At 35.3% G+C, this 18,608-nt stretch overlaps 1 protein-coding gene across 5 annotated transcripts in view; it reads right to left on the bottom strand.

The window, feature by feature from the left end:
- PRKG1 (protein kinase cGMP-dependent 1) overlaps positions 1 to 18,608 on the bottom strand; it is a 1,362,786-nt gene that overhangs the window by 714,980 nt on the left and 629,198 nt on the right. For all 5 annotated transcript variants that reach the window (XM_039327748.1, XM_039327751.1, XM_039327747.1 and 2 more), the window contains one exon: positions 735 to 848. In XM_039327748.1, the coding sequence (XP_039183682.1) occupies positions 735 to 848 (114 nt within the window). The remainder of the gene's footprint in view (positions 1 to 734; positions 849 to 18,608) is intronic.

The raw sequence follows: 18,608 nt of genomic DNA on the forward strand, positions 1-18,608 counted from the left end.
ATAAGAAAAAGAATGGGCTACTAAAGTGAAGGTGATATAAGAAATGACAAACTAATCAACAATTCCAACTGCACTTAAGCTTCTGTTTTCTACTAAGCTCCTTGATTTCATCTACCACCATAAACCTGTTTTATTTTCCTATTTGTCCTATTCTGTATAGAAAACAACTATTTTAGCACTGGAAGTTTTTGAGACAATAGAAGCATGAAAAAATTATTGAGTGATCTTGAACTATGCAACAGAATATAGCTAGTCTAAATTATATTCTATTAAATATTGTTTGAAATTTGATTGGCCTCAAACCTGCTGGCCTTTAAAAAGACCTAAAAACTTCTTCACTTAAGTGCTAGCCCGCTGTAACTATACAAATAGTATTCTAATTTCCAATACAGTATGTTTTGTTTTGTTAGGATTTATTATTTTATCACTTTCCTTTGTATTTGGTGTTTTAAACTTATGTTATCCATTCAGAATCATCTAACAGCCATATAAATTGAATTAATGAGCAAATAAATAAGTCTGACATGCAAAGCATTAATTTATACAGCACAATTCTCATATGCTGTTTACAAGGTTGAAAGGGGAAAAAACCCATGAATGACAAACTGTATAAAACCTCTTGTTTCTTTTGAAAGATAAGAACACTGATAAATAACTGGAAGATATCTGGACTGACATCAGGGTTTGTCAACAATTCTTTGGGATTAAATATTAAATATTTCAAATAATCTTACTTTTGACGGTAGCTGTCCGGGTGCAGTTGTATAGGATAGCCAGTTCTCCAAACACCTTCCCAGGCCCCATAGTACACAGCTTTACTCCTTCTTTTGTAACCTCAACCTTTCCATCTGTCAACAAAGAACAGAGACTATCAGATCTTCCATATGTTTTTCTTTATGAAAGCAAAAAGTTCCTATGACATCTAGAAATAAACATTTCACTACGGAGGCACTGCTGTATTTAAGAGGTGTATCATCCATATTACGTATAGCTATCTCAGAAATGAATTTAAAATGGCATATTCATAGATTGGACACCTTTTGCTGCAAGTAGCATTAAACAATAGTAAAACATACCAACTGTTATGAGATTGGGTAGGAACTGTAATATAAAATTTTGAAAGGAATGTTTTATTCATTTTCAAGAAATATGAAAAGGGATATTATCAAAACAAAATGTTTTTCACTGCCTTTAAACAACTTACATTTTAGAGTATATTTGCATTCTGCAATATGTTAGCTTTCTTAAAGCTGACATCGTCAGGGTTAATGCTGGTCTATGGGAGATCTCCTTTATAGGCAAACCGCCGTTTGCACCTGGCTCCTGGACCTTGTCACAGGTCCTAATTGGTTTGACTACGTTCTAATTATGGCTTTCGCATCGATGACTCCTCTTTTCTTGCCTCCCCCGCCTGTGTGTGACTTGGGGGGAAGGTCCTCTTTGATGCAGTTGTGCAAGAACGCTAGTTTGCAGTAATTAGTTGAGATGCGGTGTGCAAACCTCTCCCATTTCCTCGCCATGAGCAATACTGCTCTGTCATAGTTATCGATAATAACATTAAAAATAAAAGCGTGATTCCTGGGTAAATTCATCTTCTAAGTAATCAGTAGTATTCTGGAATGTATAGCTCCATGGACCGTATAGCTCTATGTAACCCTAACTAGAGAGCAGGTACCAGCATATTAGAATATCTGGCAGTTATTGGGTTAAATGCTAGGTATGTTGATGGGTCAGTGGGAGGAGTCTCAAAGGTCATTGGGAGACTTCCTGGACACAAGCCAGATGGGATCCTTTGTTCACCAGCCTCATGGCTCCTAGCCACACGGCTTGGAGATCCTTGCCAACATGTGACGCTCAGGAAGAGAAGAGGGGAAAATCCAATATTAATTTACCTGTGGAATAATCAATATTGCAAACATACTTCTGGATGCAGCTCTACATAAATGTGAGTTATTGTTTAGAATTCCCAGAATAAAGCAATATTTCTGTTTATTCTTCTGAGTTATCTATCTGTTTGTATTGGATGGAAAGCAGTCTGTTCAGTTTGGAACAGAATAAGTAGTGAAAACCAGGAATATTATAAACTAAAAAAGTTTAACACCATCACCAATCACCAAGCTTTCGTCAGAGACTTCTGACATCATCAAGGTTAATGCTGGTCTATGGGAAATCTCCTTTATAGGCAAAGCACTCCTGTGTTAGCAAGAGTGAAGTTAGAGGGGCAGGGGACAGAATGTTGTTTACAAAATTGAAAATCTTTTGTGAGGCTTTTTAAAGCTTCAGAAAAAGAGATGTGGTACACTAACTGTTATGTGGTACACTAACTGTTATGCTTCAGCAGGCTCAGAAATGTTGCAAAGGGTCCCGGGCAGTCCCAAAGCTGCCCGGGACCAGACTGGCTGTCTCCAGCCTTGCGCACATGCGCAAGGCGGGAGACAGCCTCTGCAATCATTGGTTGACATTGTCTGGGTCTGGGACATTATAAAAGGCCTGCGTGCTGTTTTGGTTGTTGTTGGTAGTAAGAAGAGAGTAATAAAAGAAGCTTGTTTACACAATGTGTCTCCGCTTAATGCCTCTACCCTGCAAACATAAAACTGGCGACAAAGGTGGGATCACTGAAGGCAAGAGGAAGATCTACCAAAGAATTTAGAACTCACAGAAGGTCCTGAAGTCTAGGAAGTCGGCGTCCAGCATAGCCTGCCAGTACAGAATTGCTGGAGGTGAGCTCCCAAGACAAGGCTTGCAGCAAAGGCATTAATGAGATTTATGATGACTTAAGATGTCTAAGATTGGCCGGTTATCTGCAAACATAAAACTAACTATCTACAGTGAAATTCAACAAACTCTGTTGTAGGCACTCAAGTTGAAATATGGTTTAAAGCTGATATTAGGATTAATCTAAAACCATAATGTACTTGAACAATAGATACAGCTAAAAAAACCCTAACTTTCAGAATATGATCAAAAGGCATCCAGGCTTCTGGTTTGCGATCGCAGCACTGGTGGACGTGCGGGTTGACTGCTCTCTCCGCCGTCCAGTTTTCTCCTGCCATGGGACCCTGAAGAGGGTTGGAAGTCATCCTGTAGGGGTGACGAACATGAAGAGGACCCCTGAGTAATCGCGGAAGGGTGGCAGCCCTCCTGTTTAATCCGGGGCAGCTCTTCAAACTGACAGGGAAAAGATTGGCCATCAACATGACCCATCATTAAGCTGCTGACAGCTGAGGCCAAATTCACTAACAAGCACCTTGAAAGCAACATGGAGGAATTGGGTGAGATTTTACCTTCTCTGTATCCCAAGTATTTTTCCTATTAAAAGCTTCCTGAAAACTTTTCCCCAGCGAGGAGAGAGGGAAGGGAATTTTTCCTCCCACCCTCTAAAATGGCGGCGTCTGACTACTTGGGGAAACAAAGCACTGAAAAGTACAATTTAATATAATTGGACTTACCCCCAAAAAATTCCTACTCTCATGGGGACTTTCTGTTTTATTTACTTGTAAAAAAGAAGAAAAAGAACTTAAACTGGATAAAACCTAGCCTGGGAACTGAAAAAGACTTTAAATGCTATCGGTGACATCTTGTGGGGAAGCTTGGTACAGCAATCTATTACTTTTGACAAAGAGACTTGCTCATAGCCCAGATCTGACCTTGGTATTATCTAAGAGAGATTAAAAGCTGAGAGAGCAGCTGGGCAGTGAAAGTAATTTTTAGGAATTGTGGAGATGAACACTTACTGACTTGTTTAATAAATAGTCTTCACTAAAAGACCATCTATAACCATGTCAGAAATGGAGGAGGAGGAGCAAACAACTTCGGCTATGTTTAAACTTATACTTGAAGCCACCAAGATAATCAAATCTAGACTGAAAGACAAAGGTGCCAGCTTAAATCTACAAAGCGAAACCCTGATTGCAACTAAAGAACCTACAATTAAAAAAAAAACAGAAGTGAAGGAAATTAATGACAAGACAGAGGGCCCTAAAGATCAACAAGTACAGTTCACTGAAAATCCTGGTAATGAAACAACTTTAAAAATGGAAATGACTTTCTACGCAAATCAGAAGAAACCTGAGAAACAAGAAGACCAGTTTGAATGGAAGACAACTATACCAGAGCAAATATGGGGATCTGGGCCATCAGGGCAACAACTTAATGATTATAGATGGGCCAGTTCTTCCAGAAAATTGGCAACTAAATGTTCTCCTTCAATTCAAGTAACATACACAAGAATGAAGGGAGATCTATTTGATGATTTAAAGGCATTGGTGTGGAAGCCTGGTTGGCATAAGAAAAAAAGCTAGAATTAGGTTGAAAAACTGGGGTCTTTTGATTTATTAGAGAGTATTCTAAATTGCCAACTAGTGGGCTAAGGAGAGACTTTGAGACAAGGAAAAATTAGACTTAAAATAATTGGAAAATAGTAGGAAACTAACTGTTAGGAAATAGGTTTGAACTACTGATTAACCCAGATAATATAGATGATGGACTTGAGCTAACAAAGGATACTCAATTATTAAGGTGGATGTACTAGGGTGAGAAATAGAAAACGTTTACACAATAGAATAAGAATATATTTAAGTAAGTAATATGTGCATTTTAGATATTATAATTTTTACAAAGTGAGACAAAGGAAATTTGGGTTACCTGAAACTGAAATACTATGGATATTACAGATTAAATTGGAGTATGGTAATTAAAAACCAAAAATTAGGTAAAATTTAATAACAGGATATGAATTGTTTATGAAGATTTATTAAGATATGTATAAGCAAAAATGTATTAATAAATGTGATAATGAAGTTTTCACTGAATTTAATATAATTAGAAATTTATTAGCTTAAATACGATATAGCAAATGTTAAGGGAATCAGAGAAGAAGTATTTGATGATGTAACCTGACATATGTACTAAAGACTTTGTTATTGAACTATTGATTAACCCAATCACCACGTTGCCTTCCAAATACTCAAATGTAAAACTGGAAAACCAATAAAATATTATTTAAAAAAAGGCATTCTGACAAAGTGAAAAATCTGTTATAAACTATAACCTTCAGGGTTATTGATTTCTTTAAAGAAATACTGTAATCTGCAATAGTAGATTTCTTCTTTACGGCTACTTTGTATTTCTTATGAACATTTGAAAGAACTTCCCATCAACTCTGACCACATCTCCCTGCCAAGAGCAATAATTATCAACAGTTTCCAAAAGATTTCCACAATATCTGCCATGGTGTGATACTGGCAACTTTTTCATACAAAGAATATGATTTACCACGCAGCTAAACCTCTTTTCCAGTTGATAAATGGATATGGCTGAGATGTATAAAATGCAATGTAATTAAAGACAAATGAATGGTACTGTAATAAATTAAACTTTAACTGTGCATGCAGTTAAAATCAACTGATAGCAATGTGACAAATATTTTGATCAAGGACATCACTAGTAGTTAAAATACTACTGAGTCAGAAAAATTAATTGGAATTATTGTTATGCATGTTTTGATAGATTTTACATCATTTTAACAGATGTATTCTTTTGTAACAAATATAACAACAAAGGCAATTTTCTTTTTTCCCCCAGTGATCTCCAATGTAGAATTTATTTTTGTCCTTTGAGTCAGAGACTTAGTTACTCTTCCTAAAATCATTTTTGTCTTCCTGTACTCAGAGTTTGAGCTCAGTTGATAATTTCCTAGATAATGTGTATTTATACACATCAGTGTTCAGTAAGGTGACCAACTTTTTTACAATGAAAAGGAGGACACAAATAAATTGAAGAAGAAAAAATATCATAAAAGCTGGCCCGGACCATGGAAGGTCAACCGCCCGCCGCGCCCCTATCTGCAGCCGCCCCACCAGCACTGCTGCCCAACCATGTAGAGCAGGCCCCGCAGCTCCCAAAGCACCAGCCAAGCCGGTTCCGGCCCCAGGGGGCAGCACGCTGTTGACAGACCCTGCCTGCAGCTGCCCTGCCAGCACCACCACCCACCTTGCGCAGCCCCGTGTAGAGAGGGGCCTGCGGCTCCCATAGCACGGGGGGCAGCCAGCCACTGCTGCCCCTCACATCTCTGCCCGCAGCACCCCCACCGCCCCTGCCTCTTGAGCCCGCACCCATTATTGCCCTAGCAGAGCTGAAGATCAAGAGAAACCTACCGCTCCAGTCTCCTCCAGGTATCTTCGAAACTAACTAGGAGATGGTGTAGTTGGATAGCAGGGAGGGGTGCAAAGTTCTTGCCAATTCGCCTTCACTGCAGACAACTTGCATGTGCAAAGTTTGCCGGCCGGGTGTTTTGGCGAGCTCAGCAGCAATTCCTATTGGCTTTCGAAAGCCAATAGGGGGAGTAGCACAGCTCATGCAAAAGTTGAAAAAAAACCATCAAAAAAAGATGTCAGAACACCGTTCTGAGCATTCTATGAGAAAAAAAGCCCTGCAGATTAGTCTTCAAATATCAAAAAGGAGGACATGTAGGAGGACACTTTTTGAGGGAGGACAGACCTTACAAAAGAAGGGAGGACAGTTGGTCACCTTAGTGTTCAGACAGTGAAAGTAATGAACTTTACGAGCTTTCTTTTCCTTGATTATTAGGATCCATTACAGTTGCACTCCTACAGAGCACAAGCCTTTATCTTTGATGCTTATTTCAGGTTTCTGTCTTCCAACCCAATAAAATTCCAGTGTAGCATATTGTGGCAAACTCACAAAATGGCTGCCTTAAAGGAATAAGCTTGCTTTTTTCTAAAATGAATGAGAATGGTTGGGTCACAAAGCAAACAGGAGAGGCTATGTCAGCCTACATAAGAGGTTACTTATATATGTCCACAAGTGAAATATTCATAAATACCTTGGTTCATTCCCATAATGTTTGAACAAAATTGTAGCATTCTATCTCATAATGCTATTTTGGCATACATTTCTCTGCTATATCCAACCTTTTTTCTCTCTTCCTTTTCTTTCCAATCTATCTATCTTTATTAAAGGAAGAAAACATTTGTAATATTTACTCAGCAATCTAATATTAGGAGTACTAGGTGTTGACTGCAAAATAAATAAATAAAAAACTTTACTGAGGGTAGGAAAGAATATTCTGCACCTTTTTGTTTCTTTATAGTGACTATCTGCAAGTTTGCTGCCTAGATCTGGTAAATATAAAACTCTATAAAGTCTTATCTGTAAGTTATTGCCGATATTTTACCAGCTGCAATTCTTGAAGGCAAATATAAAGACAATTTCACATACAGAAGGACTCTCCCCACATGGACAAAGCATTAAAAAAATGTCCCCATTATATTCTGCATTATCACTATACAACGATAGTTGCAGATGCTGAATATGGAAATACCTTAAAAAGAATCAAATCTAGAAATTCTTGACTGAATTTATACACACAGATCAAAATGGCTTTTTACCTAAAAGACAGATAAAAAATAACTTAAGAATGATCCTTGATATTTTAAAGTACTATGAAAACCACCCAGGGAAACAGGTGGCATTAATATTTCTTGACGCGCAAAAAGTGTTTGATAATCTAAACTGGCAATTTATGTTCCAGCAGTTGGTAGAAATGGACTTTGGGAAAAATTTCATAAATGCAATTCAAACAATTTATAATAAACAAACTGCTAGAATAATTTTAAATGGAGACTATACAGAAAATTTTAATATCAAAAAAGATACAAGACAGACATCCGGTGGTGTAGCGCTGGCGATGGCGGCTACTATGTAGCCGTCCTCCTGAGACAGCGTTAAAACTGCTGAGAACAGCAGGCATCAGCTGTTCCGCGGTTTGAAACCTCTTTCCCGGGCCAAGGGAGGGAGGGGAGTTTCACCCTGAATAGTGGTTGAGCCTCTGAGATCCCCAAAGGAGTTTCTTTTGGAGTGAAAGGAGTGCTCCCACAGAGTTCAGGGTGTCTCCGCTTCTCAGGTGCCTTTGTCCCTTGTTGTTTGGGACAAAGCAAGACGCTGCTCCCACCTCCGCGCTTAAAGAGAACTGGTGAGTTATTTAAAAAGCAGACAGAGCTGATTAGAGGATTTTATTTTTTGATTTTACTTGGATTTTATGTTTGGATTTCAAGTTTAAAGAGTTACTTTCATTTTCTTTTTTTTTCCTTTGTTGAGAGGGAAAGTAAAATGGCGATTTGAAGTTTTTTCTTTTAAGGAGACGGAATGGATTTTGTCTATTTAATTATTTTTTTTTCTCTTCTTTTCCTATTTTTTTTTCTTATTACAATGATTTTTTTGAAGAAGGATTTGGGGTTTTTTTTGAGTTAATCTCCCTCTCTTTTGTTTAACTCTTTTTTTTCTTTTTTTTGTATTTTTTAAGAAGGAGGAAAGAGGAAAATAATTTTTTTTCTTTTAAGATGGCTTCAAAACGCCCAGTAATTTCTACAATTCCTAAGGTGGTTTCTTCTTCGGTGATATTACCAGTGCAACAACCTAAATCAACATTATTACCCTCTTCTCCTGCACAGTCACTAACGGTAAAAGATTTGCAAGATGTAATGGGAAATGCTATATCTCAAATGAGGGGAGAAGTGAAAGAGATTTTAGTGGAAAATAACAGGATCTTGAGGCAAGATATAGTTTTGGCTTTAAAAGGACTTGCCTCTGTTGTTGAAAAGTTGGATTTTCGTGTTGAAGAAGTTGAAGATAAAGTGGAGGTCTTGGAGGGAAAATTTGATGGCATGGAAAAAAAGATGGAAAATTTTCAAGATGAGATTCTTATGTTTCAATATAGAGAGATGGAATTCACTTTAACAATGAGAGGCTTGAGTGAACATCTGCAAGAAGATCTGAGAGAGATGGTTGCAAATGATTTTGCTGTGATTTTGGATAGAGAAAAAGAGGAAATACTCAGAAAAATTGAAAAAATATTTAGAGTTAACTCTTGGGTTGCAAAGCAAAGAAATATGCCAAGAGATGTGGTAATTTACTTTGGGAAAAGATCCCTACGCAATGAAATTATACAAGTTTTTTACAATAAGAGGTTCAGATTGCTGCACAAGATGTTATAATTTTAAAGGAGATTCCATCTAAAATTTTAAGAAGAAGAAAGGAGTTTGCTTTTTTAGCAGATGAACTTAAAAAGAGGCAGATGCCGTTCAGATGGGATATCCCGACTGGAATAGTGGTGAGCTATGCGGGGACACGTTACAGACTTAATACTGTTTTTAAAGCAAAGGAATTTTATACTTTGGTCCTGGGAGCATGCTCATCATCACCTATAATGTTTAAAGTCTTGGAAGAGAAGAAGGTAGAATTGCAGTCTGAAGAAGCTGTATTGATGAAAGTTGGAAAATCATAAGACTGAGGGGTCTCAACAAGTGGAGATGAAGGAGCAGAGAATGACTCGGGCAGCATATAAACGCAAGGAAGAGGAACAACAGAAGAAGGAGGTTAAGGAAGTTTTACAAGAATTTGTTTCTGAGTCTGTGGGAGAAGCAAGAGCTAAGAGTTCTTTGGCACAATCTTCAATGGCAGATCTTCAAGCAGTTTTTTCGAGGTTATTGGTTAAGAGAGATGGGTAAAGAATGTACAGATTGCTTCAAGGTTACTGACAGATTATAGTCCATTGCGGATGGAACTGGTCATTGGAAAAGAGGAGAGAAGATTATGGAGATTGAATGAAAACTTTAGATAAGAAGTGTATGTTTAGAAATTTAAGGAGCATTTAAAGGAATATTTTGTTTTAAATATGTAGAAGGGAATTTCAATGGTACAATTAATGTTTATATGTGTATTTTGGATTGTGATGACAAAGAAAGAGGGATAAATTTTATATAATATATGTATGATATTAGGGAGATTGAATGAAAATTTTAGATAAGTAGTGCATGCTTAGAAACTTAAGGAGCATTTAAAGGAATATTTTGTTTTAAATATGTATAAGGGAATTTTAATGGTACAAGCAATGTTTATATGTGTGTTTTTGATGGTGATAACAAAGAAAGATAGATAAACTTTATATAATATAAGTATGATATTAGAAAATACTATTTAGCTTTTTGAATAATTTATACTTAAAGTTTATAATATTTTAATAGTGGATTAGATTCTAACTAATTCACTTTATACACAATATGATATTTTGTAATGTTATCAAGTTAGAGAGATGATTGGTTTGTTAATTGTGAAAGAAACAGAAGTTTTGAATTATAGATATGGATAAATTTTATATAATATAAGTATGATATAAGAGAATACCATCTAGCTTTTGAATAATTTACATTTAATTTTCCTCTTTCTGTTCTTTATATATAATGGAGTTAAAGTATTTTACAATTTGTTTATTGATTGTAACTATATTTGTTTAAGGTTTATTTGGGTTTAAAAAAATTTTTTTTCTTTTTTTTCTTTTAAGTTCTAGTTAAGCCTGTATTCAGCTCTGGGAAGATTGGGGGAGGGTTTTGGGGTGGGTTGGGAGGGACTGGGGAAGGGGATTTTACTGTAAAAATTTTAAAAATTTTCAATAAAAAAAAAAGATACAAGACAGGGATGTCCATTATCCCCATTGTTATTTTTACTAACATTGGAAGTATTGACTAGAAATATTAGACAAGATATAGAAATTAAAGGATTGGAGATAAAAGATCAAAAATATAAATTACAAGCCTTTGCGGATGACTTGGTTTTTATCTTGGAGGAGCCACTTGAAACAACCACTAAATTGTTGGAGAAAATAGAAAAGTTTGGAGAAGTGGCAGGCCTGAAAATAAACAGAGATAAGACTAAAGTAATAACAAAGAATTTAACAGATAAACACAAAAGTCAACTTACAAAAAAGATAAATCTGAAAATAGTTAAAAAAGTTAAGTACTTTGGAATCTACTTAACAGCAAGATGTGTAACATTAAAAGAAGGCAGCTATGGAAGATTGTTAAAACAAATAAAATTGGACTTGGAAAAGTGAAAAAATCTTCAACTATCAATGTTAGGGAGAAAAGCTACAGTGAAAATGAATATTTTACCGAAAATACTCTTCTTATTTCAAATGATTCCTATAAAATTGGGAAAGGTTTTTTTTTTTGATGACCTAAATGCAACAATACTGAGATTTATTTGGCAAGGGAAAAAAGCACGAATTAAAGTGAAAATGCTACAAGAAGCTAAAGATAGTGGAGGATTTGGACTCCTGGACTGGAAACTATATTATCAAGCAGCTATTTTACCATGCCTTAAAGAATGGATAATGCTGAGAAATAAAAGACTATCGTACCTAGAGGGGCATGACCTACAGATTGGTTGGCATGCCTTTCTATGGTACGGGAAGAATAAAACACAGAGATATTTTCAAAACCATTTTATAAGGAATGCACTTCTTTTAGAATGGGAAAGAATAAAGGAGATAATCTATATTAAGCTACCTGAATGGCTTTCAACAATGGAAGCTTTTGCTTACCCAAATTTAATTAACTATGATAAAGTCGTGTCTTATAAAGATACCTTGGAAAATGAAGGAAAATTGAAAGATAGACAAGACTTACAACAACAAGCTATTGATTTAGCATGGTGGCCATATTTGCAAATTCAAACGAGATATGAAAAAGATGTAAAGACAATGGGATTTTATAAAGAACAGACAGAATTTGATCCAATATTGTTAAAAACAGATGAAAACTTGATTAAGAAACTCTATAGATTTCTGCTAAATTTAAAGATGGAAGAAGAACAAGTAAAAGAAACAATGATAGCTTAGGCAAAAAACTTTGGATATTCTATAGATTTGGAAGACTGGCAAAAATTATGGGATAGAAATATTAAATTAATTAAAGCAATCTCATAAAAGAAAACATGTATAAAATGTTTCATAGATGGATATGACACCAATAAGATTAGCGAAAACATTTAAAAATACTTCAAATAATTGTTGGAAATGTAAACAAAGACCAGGTACTTACTATCATATCTGGTAGACATGCCCTGAAGCAAAAAAGTTTTGGGTTAAGATACAGTGATTTGGGTTAAGAAAAGATGATTAAAAAACAGATAGAACTCAAACCAGAACTATTTTTGTTAGGAATATTAGGACCTAATCATGAGAAAAAGAATGAATATTTAATATTGCATGTATTGACAGTAGCGAGAATTGTATTTGCCCAGTATTAGAAAGATGAAAATTTACCAACTGAAGAGGTTTTAATTAAGAAAATCTTAGAATGTGCAGAAATGGATAGATTGACTTTAGAGATTAAAGAGAAAGAAGATTCAGTTTACTTTAGAACATGGGATAATTTTTACCAATGGTTAGGAAAACGAACTAGTGAGAAACGAATGTGATATATTATTTGGAATACATACTAGTAAGAAGAATGTTATGCATTGATTAATTAATACTGTTTATGATTACTCTTTATTATACTTACTACCAATGCTTTTTTTGTAAAAAAAAAAAAGGTGCCAGAACTCACACACTTCATACAACCCGCCTTGCCTACCCTACAAGGTTCCATCCAAAAAAGGTGCCGGAATTCAGCTATCTTTTACTATATTAACTATTGTTAGTTAAACATATGTACTCGAACAATAGTCTGTTTGCTAAATATTGAAAATTGTTGACCTCAACCCTGTCCTAATCCCAATCCTGATCCCAACCCCACCCTAAACCTTAACCCCTATCCCGACCCTATTTTATCCCTAACCTTATAAAACTCAATAAAACCTTTTTTTAAAAAAAGAATCAAATCTAGTTAAATAAATATTTTAGATTTTTATTATAGTATTTTACTAAACACATGGAAATTGATTACTGGCACTGTCCTGCAATCTTAATGAAGAATTTGATAGCTTCTTATCAATCAATATGTTTAAATATTTTAGAGCAGGCATGGCAACTTTGTACTGTCACGCGATGTTGCAATTTCACGCAACGTATCACAACTTTTTTCCCATTACTGGGGTTTTCCCCATTGCCAGGGCACGGTTTCGGCATGACGCATCCAGCCCGCAGACCAGCAGTTTGACATGCCTGTTTTAGAGTCTCAAATTTTAAAATGTTACTATCATACTGAAATAGCTACCTAAGCATAAGCATTTTGGGGAGTCATAATACACAAAAAATATTTTAGTTCCCAATTTCTTTTGTGTTTCTTCCTTCCTATTGTTCCACTATTAATATATACCTAGCATAAACCTAATCATTTTATAGAAAATCTCTTTACATGTTATTTGGATTACATAATTTTAGAGCCAAAACAGTACATTGTATTGTGAATTTTGAACTTGTGCCACTACAAAATAACAGCGATAATCAAAATACTGAAAAATATATTGCAAATGCAATAAAGGGTCATTTATTTATATGATTCAGAACCAAGCAAGTCAAAGACTATATCAATTACAGATGGAGAATTTAAACAATACACTTGATAATGTAATAATAAGAATATCAATAGAGATTAAATATTACATTTCTATTGACTATTACACTTAGAAAAAACTGAGGATTGTTTTTCATTGGTATGTTACACAAGTGCTTATTGCTAAAATAGATCGTACCCAAAAAACTGTTAGAATTGTAACATACAAAATGGATTGCTCTTCCATATATACTGGTGACATCATAAATTTCACAATTTTAAAAAATATTTTGCAAGAATTTAGGAATAAACCAGTTGTAAATGTTGACTATAATTTTTTGGTAGTTGGTACTCTATTACGTATCACTGAGGTATATATTCTACAAAGTGTATTAAGTTGGCTTTGCATATTATAACAACTACTAAGTTGCTGTGCTTCTCACTGCAATTTATATTCAAACTTCATTAGAAAACTGGCAGCTTAAGCTTTGGGCATATGCATTCATGTCAAAAATAATGTAATATAAAAAATATCTTGATACTAACTTTAATTTAATTGGGAAAACAGTACTATAATTTTGAACATAACCTTTTGCTGCATCTAACATTGAGATTCCTTTAATGTAAAATTTTAAAACATTAGATTTTGTCTCCCTGGCAATAACGTTAGGGATAGATTCCTTCAGATTAGTTAGAAATTCTTGTTAATTCTTATTCATTTCACTGTTTTGGTCAACTTCTGATCCGATTCTAACTTTTAGTCTTAAAATGCTAAATTGTAATATGTTTCTCTTTACATACATTCCAATTTAATATGACATGCAAGAATAGCAGTCTTTCCTTTTTCTAGTAGTTGATAAATTCTTACGTAATTTTATATTTTGCAAATCTGTAATATAGTCTCTATTTTTCCCTTTTTACTCTTTTCATTTGTTAGTGTAATACTTTCTGCATTTATTTATTTCTTTTTAAAAAACATTTGTATAGCCACCTAACTAAAGCCAAACCCTGGGCAACTTACAACTTACAACAAATAAAATAATATGTGAAACATACAAATGAAATCAGATCTTAAATTCTTATGAGGATGCTTGCTTTGGCCATTCAATCCCACACCACCTCCAATCAAAGCATTCTTATCTGCACTTAGGTTGCTTTTAATTTACAAAAGGTAGAATAGTACACCTACTCAAAGCATCTTGGGCAATTTGAGGTCACCCAAATACTTTAATTCTCCTTTTCTGACTTAAGTTTTTCACTAGAATTTTCAGCAGTAAGATTTCTCAACCTCTCTCTGTCTCCCTCATTTATATTCCCAAATGCTACTAGTCTTTTGCCTTGTGCCTCTGGCAGTCACTTGCAAATTTTGAGGCTCAACTTCCCTATTGCCTTTATATATTTTTAATCCTTTTCCCTCTCTAGACTTCACAAGAGTGTATCTCAGCTTTGTGTACCTTCAAGAATATAGCTCTGGGCCCCAAATTCAGGAATTGTTGTCATTTCAAAGTTTTATACCTTAAAGAGTTTGGGCATCATTAAGCTTTCATAACTGAATTCACTACCTATTAATATGCTATGTATGTAAAAGTTTTGAAACATCACTACGGTTCGGATTAGCTTTTAATGGAGAAACATTTAAAAATAAAGAGTGACAGACATTTCATAAAGGCAGTTAGAAATATATTCATGGTATTGCTCTCAGCCTCTTCTAGCAGAACTAGAAAGCCTACCAGGAATGTTTTTAGAATATACTATACAATAATAGCAATAGCAATAGCACTCTTAGACTTATATGCCACTTCACTTTGCTTTACAGCCCTCTCTAAGCAGTTTACAGAGTCAGCCTATTGCCCCCAACAATCTGGGTCTTCATTTTACCGATCTCAGAAGGATGGAAGGCAGAGTCAACCTTGAGCTGGGAGAACTGCCAATACTGCATTCTAACCACTGCGCCACCACAGCTCTAATGCTCTAATTTTTCCTTTTAAATTGAGACCATATTCAAATGGATTATCTCCAAAGCATACATGGGTAATCTTGCTTAAAGTTGGTTCCCCCCCAATTTACTTTACTGGCCAATGAGTATTTCAAAATTACAACACAAATAAAAGATAATGCTATAGTCAAATGTTAACTGGAATTACAGTAGTCTGTTTTAGTCTGTTCTTTAACATTCCCATGATTTTAAAGGCAGTCAATGTGCTATATTTTTGTAAAGCTTGCTCAGCACCAGACTGATTCTTTCCAGCAGGGATCTCCTTCCCTAAACAGTATTGACTGTCATAGGACTCAAGTAATTTAGATTGTTGGAACTGTAGGTTGAAGAAATGAGAAAGCAGTATGGAAATGGTTGGGTGTGGTTTGTAGGTATGTGTACATAAAATTCTTGGAGCTTGATACTAGTCAAGTCTGAAGGGATAACTTCCAGCAACATGGAGGAACCCCCCCCAATAAATTATAACATTCAGTTCTAGAACAAGTTCTGGATAGGGCAGCATTATCTTAAACAAAGGTGATGCAGACTTTGGATCCCCTTAGACTCTCAGCTCTGGCTTGGAGACCAGTTGCACCCATAGAAGGTTTTTGCACAAGATCACTCACAATATCTTATAAAATTATTCTGGCAACCATCATACGTTTGAACAGTCACTAAATGAACTGTTGTAAATCAAGGATTACCTGAACTGACAGGTATAGAGAGAATGCTCACATTAGATGCAAAGTTCTAAACCCAAATATTGCACATAAATCTGTTATTTATTTTATTCCATGTTTTAAAAACCCAGTGGAGCATGAGTAGCTGAGCAGAATCTACAGGATCTGTAGAACATAATTACTTCTACTCAAGCAAAGAAATTGAAGCAAGGTGTCTTGGTTTGCAATTCAGAGAGGTTTTAGTGCATGAATGAATTTGATGACATCTTAAAGTGATCTAAGTAAAACATAATCATTTATCAGAGAAACACAGTTCTCTAATGTAGCATTGCAGTGTTGGGTTCTTATATTCTAATTTACAACTAGCTGGATAGAGGCTGTGCATAATTTGTGTGCAACCAATATTCATACTTAGCTCCAAAATCATGATTTGTGGGAAGCACACAAGTGACAAGTCTCTTGTCTTGAGTATATATATTTCACGGACATACATTGGAACCCTAACATATAATAAAAATAAGTCCATACAGTGTGCATTAAACTAATGAAAATGATTTGAATTGAGCTCAACCCCAAGAATGTAGTGGACACATCCATGTAATTTTGTGGTTTATCATTGTTTTCTTTCAGGATACTTTTGAGTTCCCAATCTAATTGGCAACCCTACTCTTCCATTTAAGTATTAATTAGTAAAAACATCTGAAGGATCCTATGTTTTCATTAAAGTGATGGAACAGGCATGGTGCTGTTACCATGCAAGCTTTGTTCCTTCCATATCCATGTGCAAAGCCACAATATAAGTACAAAGCTGCTTAAGATCACATTGGAATGGCACAATGTTAATTTCACCATATGTCTTTCCATATGACTCTTACATTAATCAGATGCAACCTTGATAGCTGTTGGAAATCAGCTAGGAGCTATGAAATGGTGTAAAAATAACTAGAAAATATTATCAAAATACTTTTAGCTAAATTTCTCTTAAAATAACTGTTCTTTGTTAGCTAGTTTCTTAAATGTTAAACAACTGATGAACTTCTGTAGCAACCGATGCTGTTGTTGAAAGGAATATATTCCTCAAATTTGGTAGTCTAAAATAGGATGCAATATATGCAGCAATCCTTTCTTTGTCAGGGTATGTTCAGATTTTAAATCTGAATAAGAAGCAAGAGGGACATCAGTCATAAATCAGGGAGGAATACACAGATAGGAAATGATATTTAATTCTGAGGACCTGTGTTAGGTCTGCTTTAATGCCAAAGGCATTAAATTAATAACCAAGTATCCTGAAAAAAATTGAAACAGCCAGACACAGAAGCTTCCAAATCCAAACAGAATTCTAATCTACCTATCTATTCATAGGTTCCTCTAAATTAAAATTACCTCAAGAGGTTTTTAGTTTCATAAAACTTTATTAACTATAAAAAGCAATGATGAAAGTTTGAAATAAACCATTAGGTTATTATTCACTATTACAAAAATTACATGGAGATTGACGTCCTTAGAATCAAGCTAATTTGTTTTTCTTTCCTCTCTTCAGGGAAAATGACCATTTAATTATTGGGAGGGGAAAATGTGCCTCATACAAAATGAGAACGTCATGATAACACCGTTTCATTTATAGCCCAATTTACTGGAGAAACCAAAATGGCATTCAGCTAAATATGTTACTTATTTTTTAATTGGTTGATCTCAATATGCTGAATGTATGCTGACACAAAAACAGCCTTTAATTTGTTTTGCAGGGTAAGAGAACGTGTGTGCTTCCTTAGACCCACATATCCATATTAAATGGGCATTTTGTATTTGAACAAACCAGCAGAAAAAAGAATCCCATTGCTTTAATCAAATAAAGCTGAAAGCTTCAAGCAGACATCTTCAGTGTAGTGCCCAGCATGGTCTGTGCATTCCAGTTGGGTTTTTTAGAATCTGTAGTCACAAAATATAAGAGTCTGTCCTAATGAAGTTAATATACAATAGCTGTTTGTCCCCAATACATTAGCAAGGTTTCTGTTTCAGCCTTTCAGCTCTGCAAATCAGAAATAGCAGTACAGCTGCTCCATGACTAAATGAAACAGCAAGGAACCTAAAGATAAGATATGAAGTTTGAATTAACAGAATGAAAATAAATGCAAACAAAACACAAATTCTTCACTTATGAAAAAGGTGAAAACCACAGAAACAAGACAGATAATACTTGGCTTTGTGACAATGCATAAGAAAAAGTCATGAGTTTTATAACTGATCCCAAACTGAGTAACAACCAGTAGTGTGGCATGGCTACTAGCAATAGCAGGGGTGTCAAACTGCCAGCCCACAGGCCGGTTGCATCATACAGAGGCCGCACCCCACCCCAGCTCCAGCAATGCAAAAAAAAAGTTGCAATAGGTTGCAGTATGTCATGTGATGTAGCAAGTTTGACAACCGTGAGCAATAGCAATAGAGCTTAGACCCCATAGTGCTTTACAATTCTAAGAGTCACCATATTGGTCCCAACAATCAGGGTCCTCATTTTACCAACCCTGGAAGGATAGAAGGCTGAGTCAACCTTGAACTGGTCAGGATTGAACTGGCTGGAGGCAGAGTTAGCCTGTAATACTAAATTCTAGCTACTGCGCCACTAAGGCTCCGCTAAAAAGGCAAATTCAGTTTTAAAAT

Source organism: Crotalus tigris, unplaced genomic scaffold (assembly GCF_016545835.1).
Source record: "Crotalus tigris isolate CLP2741 ecotype Arizona unplaced genomic scaffold, ASM1654583v1 scf7180000024366.3429058, whole genome shotgun sequence".
NCBI classification, from domain to species: Eukaryota; Metazoa; Chordata; class Lepidosauria; order Squamata; family Viperidae; genus Crotalus; species Crotalus tigris.